Genomic DNA, 24,550 nt, shown 5'->3' on the forward strand with positions numbered 1-24,550 from the left:
CTGGCTGTGGGCTTGGGTGGGGGCCCAGGGGACTGTTGTGCTCAACGCTGGTGGTCACAGGGCCTGCTCACTCTCGTCTCTTACTGGCCACTGTCCTATTCGGTCTGCGACCTGAACTGTGGTAAGAATTGAGTCCTGAACCAAGTCAGCACTGTACCTGAGTTTCAGGTGCAAAGCTGGGTAACCTTCCAGATTCTCATTAAATCAGTGTTAGTGTGATGTGGTGTCGCAGAGGCTGCAGCACATGGTCACTGGGTTCTGACCATGCCCAGTCTGTGGGTGGCCCTGGACCTGCTGACTCTGCGATCCTGTGTGTCGGACGCGGTCCCTGCCTGCGGCAAGCAGAATCCACCCAGGAGTACAGGGAGCCCTTGCCTCTCTCCCACCACATGGTCTCCATCTGGCCCATGCAGTCTCCCCTCCGCCAGAATGGCCTCTGTACATCAGGCACTCAGTAAATACTGGTGAACGAAGCCACTGCCTAAGACCTTGAAAACTTTAAAAACATTGAAAACTTTAAAAACATTATCCAAGAATGCGAGACCAGACTGTTTAAATGGGCCAAACTAAGATAAAACTCTAACAAATAACATTTATTCTTCTTTTACATATGTGTTTCACAGCATGAACATCACATCGCCTTCAGCGAAAGGTGCTTTTATACCGTTATATTTCACTATTTACCACACAGGCATTAAACAGTCTTTAACATGATGAGACAATTTGCTGGTAAACATGTAGACACACACACACTGGATTCAATATCTCAAGAACATATTTTTGGTCATAACCTAGGAAATACATCAAAATATGACAACACTGGCTAATATTTTATAAGCAAATGATATTTAACTCTGCATAGTTTATACAATAGGCTGTGGCAATAAATAGTATCACCAATCTCATCAACTATTATTAACTGGCCACAAAAAGCCTAACATTCATCTGAGTTGATATGAAATGCTCTATTGGTGTAGTTTCAACATAGCCGTAAATGTTCTAATCTTGAACAATAAAAAGAAAAGGTAATAAACCGGACCAAGAAGGTGTTGTGGTTAACTAACAAATGTGTCCTGTTCACATTACATTCCTAACATTAAGACAAATATTTAAATAGAAAAACTAGCAGTCCAAAAAATGTTGAATGTGCAAATCATGAGGAAAACGTTGCATTTAAATTTGCACTCATTGCAAGTTACAGTACGAGCTCAGTATAAACACTAACAGGAAAGATACTCAGCAGGAAAGAATGAAACGGCCTCCTGTGCACCGGCTGGGGTCGCACATCCAGCACGGCAGGCGGTGCCTCGTTGGGAGGAGGAGCTGCAGGCATGCGGTGACCGCGAGACAAGGAACCTGAGTCAGCAGCGGCTCCCGCGGAGTGCTCTGCAGACATTCCTGGGAGTTCATTTGCTCGCTGGCAGCCGCAGGCGTTTCGGAATCAGGTTTGCGGAACTCTGGAAGAAGAGCTACCCTTCACCCTTCATAGGGACGAGGCGGGACTCTGGGGTCAGCCTCACACTGCATGCACAGCCCTCCCACCGGTGTGGACAGCGCCTGGCTCGCACGGGGAGCTAGAGACAGAGGTCTGCTCGGCGCTAACTGCCTGATGACTACTGGACTACGTTTGCACTGAAATGTATATAAAAATAAAGCCCCACTCCTGAAGTCTACAGGATGTCCAGTATCTGACTGGGGATGTTAAAAGCACTGGGCAAGACCCTGGTTTTCAGGGTGCCATCGGCGCCACAGGAGAAGAGTCGGTTGCCCGGCACCAGCTCGATCTGCATGACGCCGGCCCCGAGGTTCCGGAATATGGACTGCTTGGCGTGCTCGTGCTTAAAGGAGTGGATGAGACCGTGGCCTGTCGACCTCCAGACCTGGGTTAAGACAAAAACAGAACTGCTGCTGAGTCCTCAGAGACCAAGACAAAACCACAGCCCCGCCGTGCTCCTGGGCAGCTACGGTCTCCAGAGCCTGGCTCTCCCACCACTGCCTCTAACCAGGAACCAAAGGAGGAGAACCGATAACAGTGCTGCTGTCCCCCCCCGCCACGCCCACCCTCTGTAAATAGGCAACTCCAGCCCAGGCGTAATCCAGCGTGCTGTGGGAGCAGTGGGGCTGCCTACCAGAAAACCTGGCCTCACCTCTCAAGAGGCAAGTACCAAGGGCAGGTCGGGGAGGGCCTCAGCAGCCAAAGTCACCCCAAAATTTGTGCATCAGACTCTCACACTTGGGGCTGGGGTGCAGCTCCACCCCAGTACCACAGAAACCAGCAGATTTCCGTTTCTTGGTCTTTTGTTTGTTTTGCAGTAGGTGGATCAAAGCTAGGCCATGTGCACACAAGGAAAGTGCTTTGCCACTGAGCGATGACCCCAGCCCTTTTGCTATTTTGAGAGTGGGCTTTGCTAAGTTGCCTAAGTTGTAACTTGAACTTGCAATTGTCCTGCCTCAGCTTCCCAAGTAGCTGGGGAATTACAGGCATGTACCACCGCACACAGCTCAAAACAGGACTTTACAGCTTTTTAGTGGTGTTTCTGCACCAGTGCTGGGACTGTCTGGGCCTTACGCAGGCCGGGCAAGCGGTTCTCACAGGGCTGCCCCCAGCCATCTCAGAAGCTCTATGGGACCCGAGAGTCTGGGAGGAGCCCGCAGAGCGGCGCTCAACTCCTCCACAGAGCTGCCTCGCCCTGTTCCAAGGACAGACAGCGCTGTGGTGGGCACGCACCCACCTTGATGTTCCCCTCCGCAGAGCCGGTGGTGAAGTACTCCTCACAGGGGTCCAGTGCCAGCGCCTTGATGGCGGAGTCGTGGGCCTGGAACATGTGCAGCAGCCGCCGCTGCCTGATGTCGAAGATGCAGACGAAGCCTTTCCTGCCCCCCGAGATGAGCAGCTGCTGGCGGGGCGCATACTCCAGCACAGTGGCCCCGTGGTCGTGGCACGTGAAGCCTGGGGGAAAGATGCCAAGGTTCACGCGGCAGCTTAACGCCAAGCCATGCCGGGAAGTTCAGCCATTACTCAGGCTTTGTGTCATGGAATTTCCGAAATTCTGCGACTAAAACATGAGGGAAATGCTGGGCAATGCTGGAGAAAACCTGTTCACCCCTAATCTCCACTTGCAACTCACAGGAAGTCCCCCTGAGGCTAGAGGAGCACAGAAAGGAAAACGTCCCATACAGGGAGGGCTACCATGTTGGCGGCCTTGAGGCACATCCATGCGTTAAACGCCGCTCCCAAAAGTGCAGCCCAGCAATAGGAGACCCAGGGGCGCGTGCAGCCCGCAGTGTCTGACACTCAGCAGTCGCCTCCCTCTGCCCACCCGGCCCCCACATGGCCACACGGTCCTCAGTGAGCAATCAGCTGGGCCGTGCTGTGCGGATGCCCCCAGCACAGGTCTGGGCAAGTGCAACCCAGGCCCTGCTGGGGCCCTGCGGCTCTCTCGACCCTTCTCTCCGCTGCCGCTCACCCATCCCGAGGCTCCCAACCAGGAAGAGATCTGAGCCGCGAAGCCGAGGCTCAGTGCGGTGACTGAGCTGACACCTTCATTTTCTTTTTTTGCTCAAACTAGGGTATTGCGTGTGCTAACCTGCCCCAGCCCTTGGCATTGGAGTACAATTCAGTGTCAGCTATTACAGAGAAAGAACTGTGCATCCCGATAAACTTAACTACACCTTTCCCGATGCACCTCAACACATCAGGGTCATCCCGTTAGAAGGCCCGACTCCACGCTGTCCAGCCCAACCCATGTAGGCGAGGCCACTAACTGGACAGATGCTGTCCTGAACGAAAGCAATAGTACATCAGGGCTAGTGCGCACTTCGCTTTCTGCTTGGTTTTAACGCTCTGCTACGATTGCATTTCCACTGAGCTCCGTGCCTGCTGTGCCTTGCTCACAGGCGGGCCCCGCCCCGGCCCCTCTGGCATCCCCTTCCCGGTGCCTGCCTCACAACACAGCCGGAGCCTCTGTTCCCACAGGCTGCAGCCACTTGTTCCAGGTGGCGCCCCGCTTCCGCCCTGGGAAGAGGCCTGCTAAGGAGAGCCGAGGGCATCCCTGAGACCGCTGGTGACCCGATCGCAGCTCACCGTGAACGAGGCTGCTCCCGGGTGGTATTAATGTGTCCCACAGGCAAACGTTTCTTTTAAAAAAAAAAAAAAAAGAAAACACATCAAATTCTTGTTTTAAGTCACCAGTACGGGCAAATTTTGTCTTCAAGTCAAATACTTTCACTTACTGATTCTTCTTGTTCTTGTCACATTTACAAGGCAGAGCCCGGGGTTTCTCCCTCCTCCACCTCCTCCGCCCGTCCCGCCATCCGGGGAACCTGCCACCCAAGCCCCTGCCCCAGTACAAGGGCTTCTCCAAGAGCTGCCACGCACAGTGGGGCTGTCAGTGGGGCTGGCCAGAGTCCACAGCCACCTGGCTCTCAAGGACCAACAGTGCTGACAGCAGTGAAAGATTACACATGCTTGTTGAGACACTACAGTAAAAGAAAATGTTGTTCCTCTTTTCAGTAAGGAAAACCACCCTGAGGTAAGAGTTACGTGACAATTTTGTTTATTCCTGGGGTAGAAAAGCCCGACTACATACTATATTTTCTAGCAAAAATAGCCTTCCGCCTACAATTTCCTTGTCCCTTGCTTTGCTTCTCTGTCAGCCTACCTGTTGTCATTGGACTGTCCAGAAGTGGCAACTAGACTTGAGGAGGTGATGAATGCGAAATCACTTGTGGCTTTACTGTGGCACTGCCAGCTCTATGGAAAACAAAGTGCAACAGTGACAGCTGTAGGAGCAGACCCGTGACTGCACCAGCAGTCTGGAAAGAACTGGCTCAAAAAAGTAGAACTAGAGGCTGTAGTTTTTAGATCACGTAAGTGGAGACGCTGAGGCACGTGAACTAGCTGGAGATGGCCCCGCAGTGTGGCCACGCGGGAGACCAAGGTGCGAAGTGCGCCATGATGACCCAGCCCAATTCTATGAAAAGCCCACTCAAACAACATTAGTGTCAACAAACTCAAACACGTGTAACAAACAGTCGCTAAAGAGGAGAGCTCTGACCTCTGCACATGCCTGGGTCAGGTTAAATCTGTGCTCCTGCACGCTGTGCTGTGAAGAATTTACTAACATGGATGCTGTTGGGAGGGGTCCCTCAGGCAGCCCCCAAACGCTCTGAAGGAGGCTCCAAGAGCGTGGGAAGCTCCGCTAACCCGGGCAGGACTTTCTCACTGCATTAGGAAATGAACAGAAATTCCAAGGTGCAGGCCCCAGAGAAGCATGTTAGGATAGGAAAATAGAATGATTATGTTCTTTCTGCCTTGAACAGTCAGGTCCAACTGAAGGTAAAAGCATAAATTCAAGATTACTTCCATTTCTGAGGGGAGGCTATATAGTGTACTAGCTGAAAAGAAAATCTTGTCCTACATGGAATTAAGAACAGGGCTAATCCAGAAAAGCAATTTGTAAGTATCTGGGTGATCTGTGCCCAGAGTGCCCTGCACAGTGTACCACACAGCCACGGCGGGAGGACAGCTGCCTCACCAAGCGCCCTAACACGGCCCGGCTGAGTGAGTCATCTGTCAGGCCTATTTTATAAGCCAATAAGCAAAGCTCTGGAAGAAATTAGATCATGTATCTGAATCTTAATATACACAGCATAAAATTCTCTCACTTAGAAGTTTTCAAAATGGATAAAAGTGTAGTGAAAATATACCCTAAACTGATGACAGAGTGACAGCCCCAAACATTTTTCCAACATGGTACACATCAAGGTAAAAAGCCTGGGTGGGCTGAGCACCTGATGTTTGCTGTGACGCAGGCAGAACTGTCCCAGTCGCAGTAGCCTGGGGTCCCATTCTGGGAGGCCGAGAGACTTACCATGTAAGGTTTGGGGTTGGATGTGGTTTGGTTAACTTGCCAGATACTCAGGAAACCCTCTCCATCTGCAACACCGCACTGTAGGAAGAGGAGAAATAACTAAGCTCAGCTTCCGAATTCCTGCTGCAGACAAAATCACTTGGGGAAAAGAGATTTCACTCAGACCCCACTTAACAAACATCCCGCCAGCACTGTCTCTGGTGCAGACCCCAAGAAAGCCGTGTCCTCCAGGCTCCACACTCTGTCACCTGCAATCTGCCTTCTGTTTTCCTCTGAGACCCGACGGCAGCTCCCCGCATCCACGCTCCCCACCCCCAGCACACTCCACACTCCCAGTGGTGTCCCTGCGAGGACCCCGATCACCTCCCTGGACCTGTGACCACGCTCCCACTGGAGGACAGAAGGACACAGCACAACGCAGCACACTGCCTCTCGGCTTACTCCCGGCTCACTAGTCTTTTAGAAGTGGTTTCACCCGTCATTTACTCCTTACTGTCCACCATCACTTGGGGATGAGTGCGAACCTTATTGCCTTGTGAGTTGAAATACAACCTAGTGACCCTCGCGTTGCCAGCCTGACGGAAACAGACGAGCTGCTGCGGGCGTGTCCACTCGAACATGCGGACGCTGCCATCCTGGGCACCCGTCAGGTCTGAAATAGGAAGATGGCAGTGGGGAGCAGCACAGGGGCCAGGGTTCCGGAAGCTCCTATAACCCAGCTCAGGAGGACAGGAGGGAAGACCACGAATGGACACTCACAGTACTGGTGCACAGGGTGTGATGTCATCCTCTTCACATTATGCAGATTCCTCTTCATAAGCTGTAGGAGACAGAATGAATTGATCTGGGGTCATTCTGGTACCATTCATTCTGACAGCCCGTTAGGGAGACGAACTCTGGGACAGTCTCACCCCCACCTGCAGTATAGGCAGCCATTTCACCTAGCGATGGAGGGGGAGCGCTCTTCGGGGGCCCTCTCTGAGCCAGTGAGCAGGGAGCCCTTCAACTCTGGGGTTCCCCAAGCACTCAGACACTCCTTGCTGACCCGTGCCACCTCACACTCAGGGTTGTCACCCAACCCGCACCCTGCCACACGCAGCCACAGGCCCTGCTCGGACCTCGCGCCCCCTCTCCGGATCCCACACCCAGGAGAGAGGAGTGAGGAACGCACCACGCTGGCGCCCGTGCTGGTCTGCCCGCTGCCCAGCCAGGGCATGGATGCAGGCGGGTGCGCCTGGCTCGTGGGGTGGGCTGCCGTGCCAGGCTGGTACAGGGTGGTGGTGGAGCCTCGGTAATCAACGTCGTCCGAACTGTGGGAGTAGCGCGAGACAATCATTTGCTCCGGCATTCACCAGGAGGAAGCCTCGGACACCACTCCAGTACCGGTTACCCTTTCCTGTTAAGTCTGGGGCAACTTTGTTCAAGTAGAACAGCGATAATCTTTGCTGTAAAGTATTTTAACACAGATCTGGTAATATATACAAAAAGAATAAAGGTTCTGCTCCAATACAGACATTTCCTGGAGCACGTGCAATTTTTTTTTTAGTGCTGGGTTTGTACCCAGGCCTTGCCCATGCTGGGCAATGCTCTACCATTGCACTACATACCCAGCCCCAAATTATTGGTTTTAAAGAGATTCAACCTCAGACTTTTTAGAGAACGGAGTTTCTATTACATGGTCACACCTACTCTGAAGTACACCCGAGGACTGGCCATGTGACAAGATCGTAAAAGGCAACAGCCGTACTGGCACTGGCCCTGGGCACACCAACTTCTAAGTCTGCAGAAAAGCAAGAGGAGGAAGGCAGGAGGAGAAACCTCGGAGTGCTCCCGTGTACCCCACTTTAAGGAGAACTAAATCGCCTACATATTTTTGTCTGTAAAGGTGAAACAAGGTAACTGGGTGGCGGTGTCTTGCTTTGGCCGAGTACTGTGTGATCCTGCCATGTCCTCAGTTAGTACCACAGCAGCAGCTGTAAGCATGAACCTTGATGTCAGACTACTCTGATGCAAGTCTATGAACTATTTAATGGAAGCAGGAGTAATTCATTACCGTGGGCAACGACTTTTCTTGGCAGCAAGTATTAATCTTTTACTCAAGTAAAGCTGCACAACTGTGTCCCCGCTGTGACTCAGTGGGTACCTAAGGAAAACTCCCTTTCCAAGCTGCTGAGACTCACCTTTTGGATTCTCTGTCGTACTCCTCTCCGATCCATATGTACGGCTGACAGGCCAGCAGAGAAGCCACATCAAGTTCCTGAACATCATGCGTCGAAGCCAAAACAATTTCATTGCAGTTTGCCTGCAAAGCGAAGGCAGAGCCAGTGGTTAAGCCATTTTGCAATAGCCAGTCCCCTTGCCTAGTGACTATGGCTTTTACCTTGTTAACAGAAAACGCCATGATCATGTCAGACTCCTTATGAATGACCCTGGCCTTGCCTCCGGGGTAGCCCAAATCAGCTTCAACCTACAAAATACAGCCGAGTGTGAGCTACTGCCGCACAGTGCTGCACAGAAATATGCTCGTCCCACAGAATTCAAAAGCTGGACAAGAAGATTCAGAAGCAAAGAAAAAAGTAAAAGTAAGTTTAGTGTGTTGCGAATTAGTTTCAGAAAATTTGCTTATATATTCTGAAGCCCTATACTCACTCCAGTGACAAAGATTTCCATCAAGGGTGTAAGACAAGGCGAACTGTCACAAAGATGGCTCAGACGTCGGCATCAGCGATTTGTCGCAGTAACACATCTCTGTGCAATTCCTAAAGTGCACGGGTGTTACGTAACACGTGTGCGTTAAGAGGCGCGGAGTGGAGGAAAAGTCAGAGAGAGAAAGGGGCGATTTAAAGGCTGACGGAATGGAATGAGGGGAAGCTGGAAGGAAGAGCCTCAGGGTGGAAGGGAAGGCGGAAAGCACCAAACAGCAGAGAAGGGGAGGCAGTGCTGAAGGCAGAGTGCAGCGGGCCAGGCCAGAAGCTCCTCCCGGTGGGCGGCAGCCGGTTAGTGCGGTTAGTGGTAGGGAGCCTGAGGACGAGCGGCCGGAGGCAGTACTACCTTGGTGTGGCCATCCTGTGCCATGCAGTGGGGTCTGCCCTGCTCCACAGGTTCTTCTACAGACTAACACCACACCGCCACAACCACAAACACATGCATGAAATGAAATGACAGAAAGTGAAACACTTCAAGCTGTAAGTCACTAACCACTTAAAAGATGACAAAAATGAACTTGAAAAATCAAGAAAAAGCAAAATATCATCAGATAAACACAAAGCAAAAGGAGCAAATTAATGTGACTATTACACATATGCAAAAACAGAAAGCCACTTCAAAATGAGAATTAGCTGTATGTATGCTAAAATTCTTAAAAGTACAACCCCTAGAAATGAAACGCACCTTTAAGAGCAGATGCATTCTACATTTCATAGAGTCCTATCCTATCGAGGTTGATTTAAAATACAAATAAAAACTCATTTCTAAATAGGTAGCAATCACCTGGGTAGGGGGGCCAAGGTCTTAACCCACCCAGCCTTTCCAGGAAACATCGGACTCCCACCCTACTGAAAGTCCTTGTTCACTTGCTACATCACTTCCTCCCCCTTTTGGCCCCCATTTAATCAATATTTCCTGGGTGACTGTACTGTAATTTTAATGGTTGGTCATGGTTTTGCCCCACCTCATGCCCACCTTGTAATTTTCCATTGTCCCACTTTGTACCCGCCTCACCACATGGCTTGGCTGTGCCAAACAGGTTTGAAAAGTGGGGTGGGAAGGCAGCCCACTTTCCAGTCCCCCTCTATCTCTCTTAGAAGTTTTCTCTCAATATATTTTTCCTACTCTTAAAAAAAAAAAAAAAAAAAAACATTTCCAAACACAAGTCAAAGTGCTGGCAATTCTTTCACTCTCCCTGGTACTCTGATTACTCACAGGTGCTCTTATCACTGGAGCATTCTCCACATGAGGAGAAGCCCGACAAGAGGACACACAGCTAACCTGCCCCTGGCTGGTGACAGGCGCAGGGACAGCTGGGCAGACACAGGTCGCTCTGTCACAGGCCCCAGACGACAGGTGCAGAGCCCGCTCTCCTCACAGGGAAAGGGCTGCCACCAGGCCCACACCCTAAGGGCTCCCGGTGGGCACAGCTGACCAGGACAGGCCTGAGTTCGGGACAGGGTTGGGACCCTACCTGGGCAATAGCCAAGTGCTCCAGAACCTGCTTGCCTTATATGACAGAGTTTGCCTCATTTATCAATTTCATGAAACTTTGGTGGAATATTTTTCACACTCAATGAGCAAAAACATGAACATTTTTTAAAATGAGCTAACGGGCCAGTTTTTAGGGTTTGCCAATTTTACTAATCAACTGTATAAATTTACTAAATTTATCATCAAAATTCTACCTGACAACAAAGAAAAGCACATTCATAGAAAGTTTTATTAAACGTGCTTAAGTTTCAAGTTTTCCCTAATGTCTTCTTAATGAAAGCTTTTTAGCAGACATGCAGTGCTCAACACTGCAGGTACTTCCTTTCCCTGCCCACGCTTACACAGTCTTGAAGAAACATCTCATTCATCTCTGTCCTGCTCCCCTGTTCTCGAGGACCCTCTGTGGGAAGGAAAGTTGCTCTTTTGACATCACAGAGCACGGGGCACAAAGAAGAGCAGAGAAGGAGCAGGCCGGGCCCTGGCCAGGGAGACACCAGGCAGCTAGGTGAAGCCACATCGGGCCAGTCAAACCCAGAGACTCCAAGCCTTATCAATAGCTATAACATATTTTTGGCAAACCATTAGTTTAATAATTTGGAGAACGAAACACTCAAAAAACTGATCTTTGATGAACTGGCTTACTGTGAATCACTACTCCTAAGAAGCAAGTATCTTTTACTTTAACTCCATTTATATATCATTTTATGAATATTCAGCATCACCCAAGGAAATGCTTTATCCAGTGGCTAAAGAGAAGCAGTACAGGGTCTGTGATTTCCCCTAACAATTCCTGTACTAGTAATTCCAAACCATCGGGATCTTTTGTTTTTATCAACGTTTTGAACACACACAGGACTCGGAAAGACTGTAGCTCCTTCCTCTACCTTCGCATTTAGAGCCTGCCTCACAAATCCACAGGAAAGCACATCCCTGTTGCCAAGGGCTGACCACAAGGACCCTGCCGGAAGTGGTGCCAGTGGAGAAGAGGGTGTGGGAAGCAGCGCTGCACCAAGCAGTGGGACCCTGGCCCCTCTCTGTGAAGCAGAGCTCACTCCTCTCTTCTGCGGGACTGCATCTGGCCGGGGCCGCAAGCACCACCCACCTCCCGTCACGTCAGCCAGGGGCCAGGAGACTCGGACGCCCATGGAGAAGGGCCGCTGCTGCCGTTCTGGCTCTTCCTGAGTCACATGTAGATTAAACTACCGTTCTCCGGCTCTAAAGCCACTGCACCGAACTTCTGCCTAGCTCTGGAGAAATAACTCATACTCCCTATTTCTGTAGCATGTTCTCTCACAAAATTATACTGAATTTACTGCTTCTAAATCTGTTCATTTTAAAATGCTAGTAAAATAAGACTAAACGCTTTTAAAGGGCCATGCTATGTTTTCAATTAAAAATGTTTATATGTGATTTATTAAGGGACCTATATTTTTTTATTGCTATAGAAATTATAGTATTTGGTCTTAAATTTACTACAGTTGAGTACATTGTGGCTACTAGCCATGAAAGATCATTAAAATAAGTTATAACCAAAAAGAAACTTCAGAGTAAATCAAGTACTGACTTAATTAGAATGCTAAAGAAAAATGTGAAGTATTTTTGTCAAAGTACCTCACTCTGTTTTCTCTTCTTAGTGAAGATGTATCTGATGAATGTCTCTTGGAGGACTTCCTGTTTAACAAGGAAATGCCACAGCCGTTTGACTGGGAGTGCAGAAGAATCCCGGGACCTGCTCAAAACAAGACAAACCATTCTAGTCCACAGGAAACATGCTTCATGCTTACAGACACTTGCTTTAAACCATGCACCATTTATTGCAAAGATAACAGCATTGAGTTCAACAAAATTTTAAGAATTATTTCACCATTTTTAGTTCTCTTAAAAAATCACTCCTTCACCCAGTAATTCTCTACTACAATGAATGCACTGGTTGTATTAAGTATCAAATAAATCTCTTCCTATTCTTTTTTTTCATTTGTTTGTTTTGTTGTTTGAGACTGACCTGGAACTTACTCTGTAGCCCAGGCTGGTCTCGAACTCTATTCTTTTTTAAAATGATCCTTTAGCATGGTCCTGTTGGTCCAAGCCCATCAGTAAACAGAGTTACAGATGCTTTCTTAACAGCGTAGAACTCAAAGCCTTGCTTTCTAGCTTGTGAGCAATAGCGCTGCTCGTGCCTGGCTGCTTCAAAACACGTGTTGCTCCCTGCTTGGTATGACCTGTGTCTAAACGGCCCCCAAAGCCTCACGCAGTCACAGACAGGGCTTTTCCGAAGTTGCTGGGATTAAGGATATGAAGCTAGGGGTAGGGGTGTAAGAGCTACCTGCCCTAAGGGCATGCAGCCTGAGTAAGATGTAAGGGACAGAGAGAGATGCTTGCTGGTAGCTTGGTGCCTCCTGCCTGCCGTGGACTGTTTCTCCTCTGTGATGCCCTCTGCCATGCCACCTGGCCTTGGAGCCAGATGACTATGGACTGAAACCTGTATAAAGCATGAGCAAAACCTTTCCCACCTTAACTTTTGGGTGTTTATTTTGTCTCAGCAACAAGAAAAGTAACTAAGACACTGTATAACCTGGCTCAGGTATTATACAGTGTACACACATACTGAAACATCATACTAGCTCATGGAGATGCACAATTTTTACATTTTTAAGTGTTAAAAATAATTTTTTAAAACATGCTTCTTATCCAAAGGGATCAAGATGGGCAAGTGGAAAATCAAAACAACCCTAAGAATCCTTAATGTGTCTATTTGTATTAAGTTACAAAGAGAGAATCAGGGCACTTTATTTGCATATGTAGATTAACCAAAAAATTTTCTCTTAGGAGTTCTTAAAATACAGAAATACAGATAAGAAAGTCTTAAAAGACAGAAAGAAAAAGAAAAAAGGTCTTTTCCTGATTATAAAAGTAATGTGCCTACTGAATTACAGGTAATTCTGGGATATATAATTTTTACCTAGATCTCTGTTTTGCTTAGAAAGTACTGCTAAAAATGGAATGCAAGCCAAGTATGGTCGCACACACCTGTAATCCCAGCACTCAGGAGGCTGAGGCAGGAGGATCACTGTGAGATTCTGTCTCAAAAAAACAAAACGAAAAAAAAAGGATTGCAGCTTCAAAGGTACTTTGAAGGCTGCTGGCATATTTTGCCAAAGGCTTCCAGAAAATTAAACTAAGCTCTACACTCATCAGCATTCGAAGAGCTTTCTTACTTGAATGGCGTGTTCTCAGGTTCCAGCATGGCTTTATTTCGAAGGAGGGCGGGTCCAGCTCCTCCAGAAAGGTCAGCGGGGTATGTGTTGATATAGTTGGGGGGTGGGCCTTCAAACTGATCCATTTTGTCTTGCAGAATCTGTTCCCAGTTCTCCAAATTTTTAATCACGGCAATACCTAACGGTGATGTGACAGGCAACTCTAAAAGGTAACCGAACATGTCATTTTGACAATACTGAACTACGTATTTACAAAATCTGAACTTTTTAGAGCCAAGACTTTTGAAAATACAAGTGTCTCTGAAAATGTTAATCTAACATGACTTGGATTCTTAATGCTCCCAACAGAACAGGAGGCCACTCTAACATGAGCTGAGGGACGTGGCGTGTATCCGGTCTGGGCTCCCTCTCCTCCATTTCTACAGAGATCCTGGTGCCACTATGCACAAAACCCAGGCTGGAGTCTACAGTGAGACTTCATAAACACTCACTGTAGTACTTCTAAGTACCAAGTGGTCTTTTATAGAGTTTGTGAAAACAGAAACTTGATGGTAAGTGATTAAATTTCAAATTCCAAACTCACCAGAGAACTCCAGTCCAGCAATGGGGAAGAAATTCTTGACATTATGAAGCACTAGCTTCACCATTGTCAGATGCAGAAGAGCCCAGCTGTTCACAGGAGCCAAAGAAAATCCAAAAAACAAACAAACAAAAAAAACGCCCTCGTTAATTGAAATCTGAAGCTGTGCAAGTGGCACCGTGAGGCCCCGGCAGCTGCTTAGCTGTGGCAAGGCCTACAGGGCTCCACTGCCCCCCTGCACCCCTCCACGGACTGCCGCCGCTGCCGCTGCCCACCACAGCCTGAGCATTCCTCCTCCACAGGCCCTGTGCCTTGGAGTCAGCAGACTGTGGACTGAAGCCTGTACGAAGTGACCCAGAGAGAGCCCTTCCTCTTTAACTTGTGGGTGAGGGCTATTTTGTCCCAGCAGCAGGAAAGTGACTACACAGCAACCGCACAGTCTCTGAAAGGTGAAAGCTGTGCAACAACATAGCACACTTACACTACTCTATCCACAAAAGCATCTTCACAGTCAGATGGAGTCTAAAAACATGAATAAATTACCAGGTTTCTCACTAAAAATATTAATGTTTCTATCTAATCTGTATGAAAGCTGTTCTTTGAAACTGGATGTGAAGGAAATACTTTACTTTTTGGAAATTTAACCTCAATGGTGTAGAATTCCTAACCTGAAAATAATGTGTTTTATACAAATTCATGATGAAAATGTTAGCTAAAGCTAGTTAACACCAGGATGTCTTGCAAAAATAAATAAATACATTCTTTGATTTACCTATAGGAATTTGGGTCTTGGTGCTCCTGTATCTGTGTGTCTGAGAAGAAGGCATCGTCGTCTTCGTCGTCACTGTGAGCGCTCTCGTCAGAGTCGTAGATGGCCCCACTGTCAGACAAGGGCAGGAAGGGCTGCAATAAGAGGCAAAGGCAGCTTAGAATAAAAACTTCATAAACATGTAAAATGCATTTTATGTGCAATTAAATATATTATCTTTCTTTTAAATTATTTTAAATTTCCTTAAAATATATATTCTTAAAACTACTTTAAAGTGTTTTAAAATGCACTTTTACTCAAGTTAGAATGAAGCATGTTGAATGGCATCACTAACAATTCTCTGCAGATGTTACCAGACTCGCAACCACCAAGATAACCAGGTAAACTCTGTTCAACCAAATAATTTAGTGGACACAACAACTACCTTTTTAAAATCAAGTTTTCTTATGTATCAGTAATAAAACATTAAAAGTCTAAAGAAAAGAATACATTGAAAAATATAATCCACCAAAAGAAAAACTATGAAAACTGTGACAGAGGTATTGAGCTACACAGCTATACTGAGGACTAAACTATGTAAAAAATCTTAATTCTATGGGCTTGGGATTTAGCTCAGTGGCCTGCCTCGCAAGCACAAGGTCCTGTGTTCAATCGCTAGTACCAAAAAAAACCCAAAACAAAACAACAACAACAACAAAGCCTTAATTCTTCACAAACTAATTATAGAGGTTGTAAGTAACTGAAATACAAATCCATAGGAGGATTTCTTTTTTGAAATTTAATGTCTGTAAGTTCACAGGGAAAAAACAAGAGTAACTGAGAAACCTATCGATATGAAGCATACCATTTGTTAGTGAATATTATCATGATAGTCAGAGAAATGAATCTAGATTTTGATGGGCAGATTCTGCCCACAACAGGCTAAGTACACGAAATGTGACAAGATGATGACAAATAGTGGAGGGAGGGGAGGAAGGGCTATTTCCCGAGTGTCGCCAGAACTGCTCAGCTACACGTGAAGGAGAGAAGACAGGGAAATCCAATCTCACCCTCCTTATTCTAGATAAATAAGAGAATTGAATTAAGCAAGAAAAAGCAGAGCAAGAGGAAAATAAAAGCCAGCATATTCGTTAGTGAAAAAGACTTTTTCTGCTTATAAATCAAAAGTATGATAGATATGATTAAGTAATTTTTAAATTTTGGAATCTAAAATAAAATTTAAAACAGAGGCCGGGCATTTAGCTCAGTGGTGCTGCCGCCTGCCTCGCAATGCAAGGTCCAGAGTTTTATCCCCAGTACCAAAAATTTTTTTAAAAATTTAAAAATAAACTGTAATAAGCATCACAAGCAAGATAAACTAATATTGTTAATGAAGAATCCATGGGAAAATACTACGATCCCAATAGATAATTCAGCTAAGAATATGAAGTCGATCTAGAAAAACAAATGGAAATGAGCTCATTAAAACCTGAATGTAACTAGGTGGGTATCATGGTGTATTCGTGTAACCCCAGCGCTCTGGGAGGCCGAAGCAGGAAGATCACAAATTCAAGTCCAGTCTGGACAACTCAGAAACTTAGCAAGACCTTTTCTCAGAACTTAAAGAAAGGGGCTGTGGCTGTAGCTCTGAATGAGGATCCCGAGTTCAATTCCAGAATTGCAAAGTCAGTAAGTTGATAAACAAACAAATGTTTTTAAAGTAGCAGGAAGTAAAAACTATTTAATACGTATGTCGCATTAACAGACATGAAGAAAGGATCTTTGGCGCTAGTGAGGGAAAGGCAGATGCGCCCGCTCACAAGTACACAAGGAAGCAGCCCCACCAGTCCTGAGCCTTGTTTAGACCTGACCCGGTGCTGAACTTCCTAGTGAAATCATCAGAATACAAAGTCGCTCTTTAAAAATATTAATCTCATTTCATAAATTAATTTCATTCTCATAAAAATGAAACACCAGATCCCTGACAGGGACTGGCTAAGTGGACTCTGCCAACCACTGAGAACAGCGCTCAAGGACCGGGGACCACGCCAGCGAGCAGCAGCCCCCTCGCCCCGACTGCCCCCCAGCATTTGCCACACGAAGCCTCCGGGTTCTCAGGAGAAGCAGCCACTGGTGGCTCCACCCCAGGAGCGAGCCCGGGCCCCCTGGGGGGACTGTCGGCGCGAGTGGTGACTGCCGTGGACTAGAGCGCAACAGGAGCAAAGAACAGGCCACGGGCCCCCTGGAGGGTGGCAGGCAGCTCAGCGTGGAAACGAGAGCGAAGGACAGTGCACTCAGAGTCGCCTCTCCCCCTCTCCCATCCACACGTGCTGGAGCGGGGCAGGAGTGAACCCGGGGCGGACAGCAACCCGAGGTGGCACACAGGTGACTGGGCCGCCAGACAGCACTTCCTGGGCCACAGCCACCAACTTCACAGCACCTCCCAGAAGCTCCGGGCCTGGAGGCGTTCAGAGCAACAAAGACAGATGCACCACCGTCCACTGAGAAATTCTATGGGGCACTTTCTCTCGGGGCAAAAATAAAAGAGAAAGGAAATTTATGAAAGAAAAAGATGATGATGATGGAAAAGATCAAGACAGACTTAAGTCACAATAGCCAATCTAAGCATCTTATTTTGGATCCCGATTGGACAAACCAAGAGCACAAAACCATGTAAGACATGCAACTGTCTGGATACTGATACAGTGGAAGTGCACGTGTGTATGAGAGAGAAAACTGGTGAGATTCTGCTCAGAGTCCTTTTTAAACAAATACTAAAACAAGGTGTGGTGGTACACGCCTGTAATCCCATCATGGAAGGCTGAGGCAGGAGCATCACAAGTTCAAACCCAGGCTGAGCAACTGTCTCAAAATAGCAATACCCTGTCTCAAACTAACTAAGAGGGGCTGAGGATATAGCTCAATTCCCAGTAACGAATACCACACACACACCCTGAACTAGTCCTGAATGAAACCTCATGCTGCCCTCTGCTGCCACCTGGTGTGAGCAGAAGCACAGAAACAGGACTCCCACGGGCAGCGACTTCTGAAACTGGGTTAACGGTCAGGTCAGATGCTGCCACTTTAGTTCTGTACTCCATAATGTTTGAGGTTTTCCATAAAACAGGGATTTGGAAATTTTTTGGTGGTGGAACTAGGGATTGAACCCAGGGCCTTCACACTAAACTACATCACCACCCCTTTCTAATTTTTCAATTTTTTGAGGCAGGGTTTCACTAAGTTCCCTGGACTGGGCTTGAATTGCAATCCTCCTGCCTCAGCCTCCGAAACACTGAAATTGTAGGCACGCACCCAGCTTATAGGTTTTTTTCAGTGATAGCTACACAGGTATGTGTTTGGGTACTGATGACTGAGCCCATGGCCTGTGCACTGGCTACATGCCGACCTTTTTTATTTTCAACAGAGTTTCCCTAATTTGCCCAGCTGGTCCCCAACTTGTGATCCTCCTGCATCATCCTCCCAGAGTGCTAGGACTATAGGTTCCAACCACAACCTCTGGCCAGGTTTTAAGCAGTATGTGAGATTTCTTACTTTGTAGTATTAACTGAAAAAAAGCAAACATAAAACTATATATATTGACCCAATTAGTAATCTTTTTAAATCTGAGGAAAAAAAGACTAAAAGCAAATTTGCCAACATGTTAATAATTATCTCTGGATAGATTTGCCTTCTTCATACTTTTTTTTTGGCATTTTCCAAACTTTTATTAATCAAGAGGAAATGTTTTTGGGAAATGAAAAATAAATTGGTGTGTCACCACCTACCAATCCTTTTTTCCCAAAATCTGGGGGGTGAGCACAGAGCCTTCACAATGACCTACATCCTAGCCCATTTTTACTTTGAGACAGGGTCTCTCTAAGTTGCCCCACCTGGGCTCGAACTTGTGATCCTCCTGCCTCAGCCTCTCAGTTCCCATTCCGCATATGCGCCCTACCCTGACACCATTTACAAATCTTACCGTTGTTATTGTTCACACTAAAGATGAAAAGGTTTTCAGAATGGCAGAGGCAGAAGGTCCGCTAGGATGTTCGGGGACCAGTGCGCTGTCAGGCAGCTCTGTCACTGTGAGCCGGTTCTGTGCTGCGACAGTGACTTCCCATCTGTGCACCTGATTTTACGAAGCCTCATCTGCCGTCAGCGCCTTGGCGCCTGTCTCAGCCCGCGCGTGCCAGGACTATACAGTCAGACCCCGTGTCTCAGCTGCAGTGGTTCCGCCCCAAGCTGCCAGCGCCCTCTGCAGCAACTGGCCCTCCACCGCTTACCTTGGCGACAAAGTAATCCCACATGCTGAGCTCGGGCGGGATGAACTTCTCCCTGTAGGACGGCCTTTCTGCAGGCACAGGAGGCGGGGTGGTGTCCTTCACCGGCCTCCCGGGCACCAGCATGCGCATGTTGAACCTCCTGCGGTGCTTATCCGCGTCTTCAGAAGGCAGGGGTGGTGCTGCAGGAAGGGGTTGTGAATCAGCGCTACTCAGACATGACATTTCTCTCATCCTTCCCTCGCTGCGTTTTAGTCCAAACTCCTCCCACCTGTGCTTCTGAACCACTTACAGCACCTGTTCCCAGTGGTCACCGCAAAGACACAAGTGTGATGGGCCGGGGATTTAGCTCGGTGGTTCTGGCGCCTGCCTCACAAGTGCAAGGACTCAACTTCAATCCCCAGTACCCCCAAAAATAAATAAATAAATAAAAATCTTTAAAAAGACACAGGTGTGCGTCCAGCCTATCTGTATGAACACAACTCTACACCAATGCAGGGAACATCCCGGAAGTGTCAGACTCGCAGGGCTCGCCAGGCTACGTGGTCCAAGAAAGGGCCGGTGGACTGCAGGGCACCGCTGTTTATTCCAAGAACAGCAGAAGCACAATGGGAAGCGAGGAGCGAGCAGCACACAGCCAATGGGAGGGCGGGTGTGTGAGGAGCCACGTCTCGGCGTGGCCCAGGCGTGGGGCGACAGCACCCAGACGGCTCTCTCTTCCCCTGGCCCCGCTCTGCTTTCCTCACAGTTCTCATCGTGTCTGAAACACACCACGTCTGCGAACTGCTTCCTGTGTGTCCTCCCCGGTGGACACAGCTTCCCAAGGGAGAGGCGCTCCCCACCTGGCTTCCCTCACTCCCCACCTGCACAGCCTGCGTCCCGTGGGTGTGGGGTGAATGAGAGAAACCACACAGGATCGCAGCTCGGAGGCTTAGAGCACAGCAACTGACCGGTGGGCAGAATCACCACCACCAACACCCCACAGCACCCAGGCAGAGAAAGATGCGATTTGCCAGGAAACAGCAACTGAGGTGGGCAGAATCACCACCACCAACACCCCACAGCACCCAGGCAGAGAAAGATGCGATTTGCCAGGAAGAGTAGTTAGGGGAGCAGAGCACACAGGGGCCCTGCTTGTTCAATGTGACTCTGGGCCGCAGCAAGGTCACAGGCTAGAACCTGCATCACCCAAACTCCTGTGGGGAAGTTAAGATGCTTTCAGTTTCAGCACCAAGGCGAAAAGCTGTCCAGCAGGGAAGGAAACACGCGCAGGTGCACACTGTAATACAGAAAACCATGTCCAAGAATGGAACAGCCACCCTATAAATAAAGCTTAACCTGAGGCCAACTGCTGGGGAGACTGGATCTACTCAAATCTCCTTTCTCTAAGAACTTCCCTTTTCCATGCCCTCATCCCTTAGCCATGTCTCCTCACCTTTCTGCTCTTTCTTACCCTCTCCAGACATGTCCTGCTAAAATACATTACTTCTAACATTATGGTTATTCTAAGTGGGTTTAGTAATTTCCTACCGGAAAAAGAATGATCAAGTATACCTTCATCACCTCTAATTCACAGGAAAATTCCTCAAACATTAAAACTGTCTGAAGAGTGGGAGTGATTAGCATTATAGGCAGCACTGGTGTCACACCGGTCTCACCTGAGATATTTTCCGACTGTCTTCGAGGCTTCACAACAAGCTTGGCGCCCCCGCCAAAGACAGCAGCCCACATCCGGTGATTGAGCGGGTGGGCTGCGAGCCGGAACAGCTCGCTGGAGGAGTTGGTAGCAAGCGCGTGGGTCAGCAAGCTCAGGTAAACAGCGACGACGGCTTCGCACAGCAGCACATTCAGCTTCGGCTGGTCCTCGTCTTGGGCTGAACTCAGCAGGTTGATGAGGGAGCTCACGCCTGCGAGGGGGGCACTGTAAGGGGCTGCTCACCTTCCCAGAACACCAGAGGGAGCAACAATCCAAAAGGCAATGCGACCAGCTGCACGTGTCTCTATTCTTCAAAGCAAGTATTTCCACAATTTGAGCAACAAAAGAGTGGCAGAATGAATTACAATCTATAGTGAGTACTGATGTAATAAATACGTGAATTAATAGGGAAGAGGGGAAAGTTTTACTGCACAATTTCAATAAAAGGATAGAAAATCATGTGGTCACCCAACAGTGATATCTGACTTGGACAGGAATCATCACTGGGTGCACAAATTTGACATTTCACAGAGTCTCCGATGATCTCTTCAGAGACACCAATCCACTATAAAGGCAAACACGGGAACTTTATAAGGAGACCCTGACAGAAACCACAGCACAAGAGAAGGGGACAGTGGCACCGCATGTCTGCCCATGCTGCACACTGAGTAGGGCGCATCTTTTTGTGGCTTCTCAGGCAAAATACAAAACCTGAATCTAGCAGTAAATGTAAAATCAGAAAAGCTGAGAGATATCCTTAAAAAAAGCAAAACTTTCTGGTATTCTTTGGAAGTGTACTAGTCGTGAAAGGCAAAGAAAAGGAAACTTGCCATCCAGGGAGGCTGAGGTCCTAGAGCTAAATATCACATGAAGCAGAAAGGGGCCACTAGAGGGACAACTGGACAAAGACAAGGCCAGGAGACAGGACCTACCAAGGCCAGGACAGGAGATTCGGTGCTTATGCTGTGGTTGGGTAAGAGAATGTCTGTTTTCAGGAAAAACACACCAAAATATCTGTCTGCAATTTAATCACATTTGGGGAATCTGTATAAAAGTTACCCAAAAATGTCACTATTTCTTCAACATTTTTGTAAGTCTGAAATAATTTCAAAATGAGGAGTTATATCAGTATGTTTACAGAAATCTATGCTTAAAATAAAATGTACAGGGTACCAAAAAGAGCAAAGAAGGTCTGAAATAACTCATGTAGAGAACGAGGGAGGGCTAAGCAGAGAAAGGCAGACAGTCCTGCCTACCCCACTGTGTAAGTTTATATTCTGAAGGTGACAGCATTTCCTCTGCTCTATCGGGAAACTATCTGTGATATTGCTATGGCCGCAGTCCAGATTTCTAAGGATAAAGGAGATGATGTGTTCACCCCCATTACGAATGTCAAGCTCAGCTGGGCATGGTGTCATAGGCCTACAATCCCAGCACTCAAGAGGCTGAGGGAGGATTTCCGTGAGTTCAAGTCCAGCCTGAACTACACAGTGAGTTCAAGGGCAGCCTGACTACAGAGCAAGACCCTGTCTCAAAAAACTAAAAAGCAAAGCAAACAAATATGTAAAAAGGGGACAGTCATATAGCTCAGTAGTAAAGTCATCCTGGGTTTAATCCCCAGCAGTATTCCCTCCACACCTAACAAAATCATGTCGGGGGTGGGGGTGAGGGTCACTAAACAGAAGACTGAGGGTTGGAAAGAAAACCAGGACGGCAAATCTCACCAGGCCACTGAGCAGGAGACGAGTTTGGTGTCGCATGCTCTTCAATGCTCTCTGTCCTCAGTCTCCGGCGGTCACTCAGGAGCAGCCCCTGATAAGCCATGCCTGTGAACTGGTTCCCCTCTGGCTGGCTGTAAGTCAGACAGGCTCGGTTACTAAGCATCCTGCAAGAGGCCAGAAGCAGCTGTCCTCTCCCCCTCGACTTTACATGCTTACTCAGATAGCCCGGAAGTCCTCACTACTGAATCTAATTGTCTAATGAGGATTTATTTTTAAAAGTTCTTGAAGTTAGTTACAAATGTTTATTGACAGTTGTTATAAAATATCAAATTTTACTATGTTGGGCAGATAAGTAATTTAAACCATTTTCCAGAAGCTACCTAATATCTTAAAATCTTTTCTATTTGTACTTTTTCAAAATCTTAGCTAAGGAGACTACTGTGGGTTTAGGATACAGTAGGCAGAAAGTTTGAGGGCACTAGTTTGTTGCATTTCTTAGGTCTGCAAAGTCGTGTGAGCTTAACCCTGAGCTAAAATCTACAGAATAATATTTTGGAAATATCTAAACCCAAAGCCAAACATCCCTAAATATTTACTTCCCTAACCAAAGTGACAATCTATAGAACTGGAGAAAATACAAAAGCAGACAGTAAAGCTGAGCTTTACTGCAAATGAACCAGCCAAATGGTTGCAAAGCACAGATCTGAAATCGAGGTGTCTGAATTCCCATTCGGCACCTTAACTCTAACCAGTGATTAACATCAAACAGGTTCTTTGTGATCATTCTAAGTGACCATGACAACCAAATCAACTTTTTTCCCCTTATTTATATTTCCAAATCTTTGGGGTTGTTTACACCTGGCCTAATTAGGGTAAAAAATGAGAGGATGGGCCCTTTTGAAAGAGCAAGTCCTTATTCAAAATCAAATGCACCCACAAAGGGATGCTAAATTCATAGAAAAAAATCTAGATTGTTTTAATATAAATATCACATTAATATGTATCAATTAATTTTTTCATTTATTAATAAACTTCATTTAAATCTGGGTCATCTTTCCAAGTAAATAGCTTACAACTTATATTCCCCACTCATTCAAATGCAAAGCTGCAATGATGAAGACAATCTGACATGTAGAAATATCTAAACCATTACTTTTAACTGATATCACTTCCAAAGACTTTTACACATAAATGGGCAAGTAAAATTTATTTTAATAATTTAATTTTAGGAATGTACTTTTTCATCTGTTCAAAGTTTTTGTTTTAACTGAAGGCCAGTTAAACAAAGAGAGTTTATCTAATGAAAAAAGAAATTATTCCTAAGGAGAAAAATTAAAACATTTCTTGGTATAAATTGTTTTGGATAGCAAACTTTTCTGACAGTAAATCAAAAAAAATATGGTAATAGAATTTATTATTTGTCATTTTCTCTTTTTATGTTTTTTGAGACAGGGTCTCACTGTGTGGCCCAGGCTGGCCTTGAACTCACAGCAGTCCTCCTGCCTCAGCCTCCCAAGTGCTGGGATTATAGGCGTGCACCACCATACCCAGCAATTATTTGTTATTTTCTACATTTTTCCATTGTTACTTGGTGACAAGTAAACTAGACAGTTATTATAATTATTTTTTTTGTAGATCTAGCTAAACTATTAAAGTATACACATCAGTCATTTTGGGGGGGGTTCAGTCTGTAGGAGCTAACATCCTAGTAAAGCTCTGAACAGCCTGCTGTTTTCATTATATTAATACTTTGTACTATTTGGCAGTTTTTGTTGGTTGTTTTTTTTTTTTACCTGTAGCTATGACTGTCACATAAAGCTTGGTAAATTGATGCAGAAAGTGATGCTGCTAGTGAATGAAGTGTGTGCACCTAAAACCAAAACAGTCACAATTACATTTTATACTAACATTTCTATACATGATGTCTTAAAAATCAGAAAGTACTCAGGAAACCAGCCCATCACGAATAAGACTGGGCCCCACATAAGACTACTGGCTACGGTCAAACTTCTAAAATAAACCACACCTGTCTTTCTCTAAATGCCCGCTGTGGGTCGGACTGATTCAAAGCCTCCTGGGAGCCGCTGCTTACCAGGCCCTGAGCAGAGCACCTGTGCTAAGGCTGCAGGACTAGTCCTAGGCTACTAACTAGGTTAAACAGTAACGTGAAAAGCAAGGGAAAAGAAAAAAATGTGAGATAATGAAAAGATGGAAATAAAGTGCTTGTAGATGGGGAG

At 46.8% G+C, this 24,550-nt stretch overlaps 1 protein-coding gene across 1 annotated transcript in view; it reads right to left on the reverse strand.

Annotated features, from left to right (window-relative positions):
• Window positions 1-574: 574 nt before the first annotated feature.
• The window catches only part of Dmxl2 (Dmx like 2), a 119,318-nt gene continuing 95,342 nt past the window's right edge, over window positions 575-24,550 (reverse strand). The window contains exons 25-43 of the mRNA XM_033765327.1: window positions 24,107-24,183; window positions 22,317-22,444; window positions 20,555-20,803; window positions 18,900-19,078; window positions 14,641-14,771; window positions 13,872-13,957; window positions 13,289-13,490; window positions 11,685-11,802; window positions 8,925-8,987; window positions 8,254-8,340; window positions 8,054-8,175; window positions 7,045-7,183; window positions 6,633-6,693; window positions 6,398-6,525; window positions 5,874-5,951; window positions 4,662-4,753; window positions 4,085-4,137; window positions 2,733-2,950; window positions 575-1,880 (exon numbers count right to left, since the gene is read on the reverse strand). Of these exons, the coding sequence (XP_033621218.1) occupies window positions 1,671-1,880; window positions 2,733-2,950; window positions 4,085-4,137; window positions 4,662-4,753; window positions 5,874-5,951; window positions 6,398-6,525; window positions 6,633-6,693; window positions 7,045-7,183; window positions 8,054-8,175; window positions 8,254-8,340; window positions 8,925-8,987; window positions 11,685-11,802; window positions 13,289-13,490; window positions 13,872-13,957; window positions 14,641-14,771; window positions 18,900-19,078; window positions 20,555-20,803; window positions 22,317-22,444; window positions 24,107-24,183 (2,421 nt within the window). The 3' untranslated portion in view covers window positions 575-1,670. The remainder of the gene's footprint in view (window positions 1,881-2,732; window positions 2,951-4,084; window positions 4,138-4,661; window positions 4,754-5,873; window positions 5,952-6,397; window positions 6,526-6,632; window positions 6,694-7,044; window positions 7,184-8,053; window positions 8,176-8,253; window positions 8,341-8,924; window positions 8,988-11,684; window positions 11,803-13,288; window positions 13,491-13,871; window positions 13,958-14,640; window positions 14,772-18,899; window positions 19,079-20,554; window positions 20,804-22,316; window positions 22,445-24,106; window positions 24,184-24,550) is intronic.

Source organism: Fukomys damarensis, unplaced genomic scaffold (assembly GCF_012274545.1).
Source record: "Fukomys damarensis isolate Sample0158 unplaced genomic scaffold, DMR_v1.0_HiC HiC_scaffold_17, whole genome shotgun sequence".
NCBI lineage: Eukaryota > Metazoa > Chordata > Mammalia > Rodentia > Bathyergidae > Fukomys > Fukomys damarensis.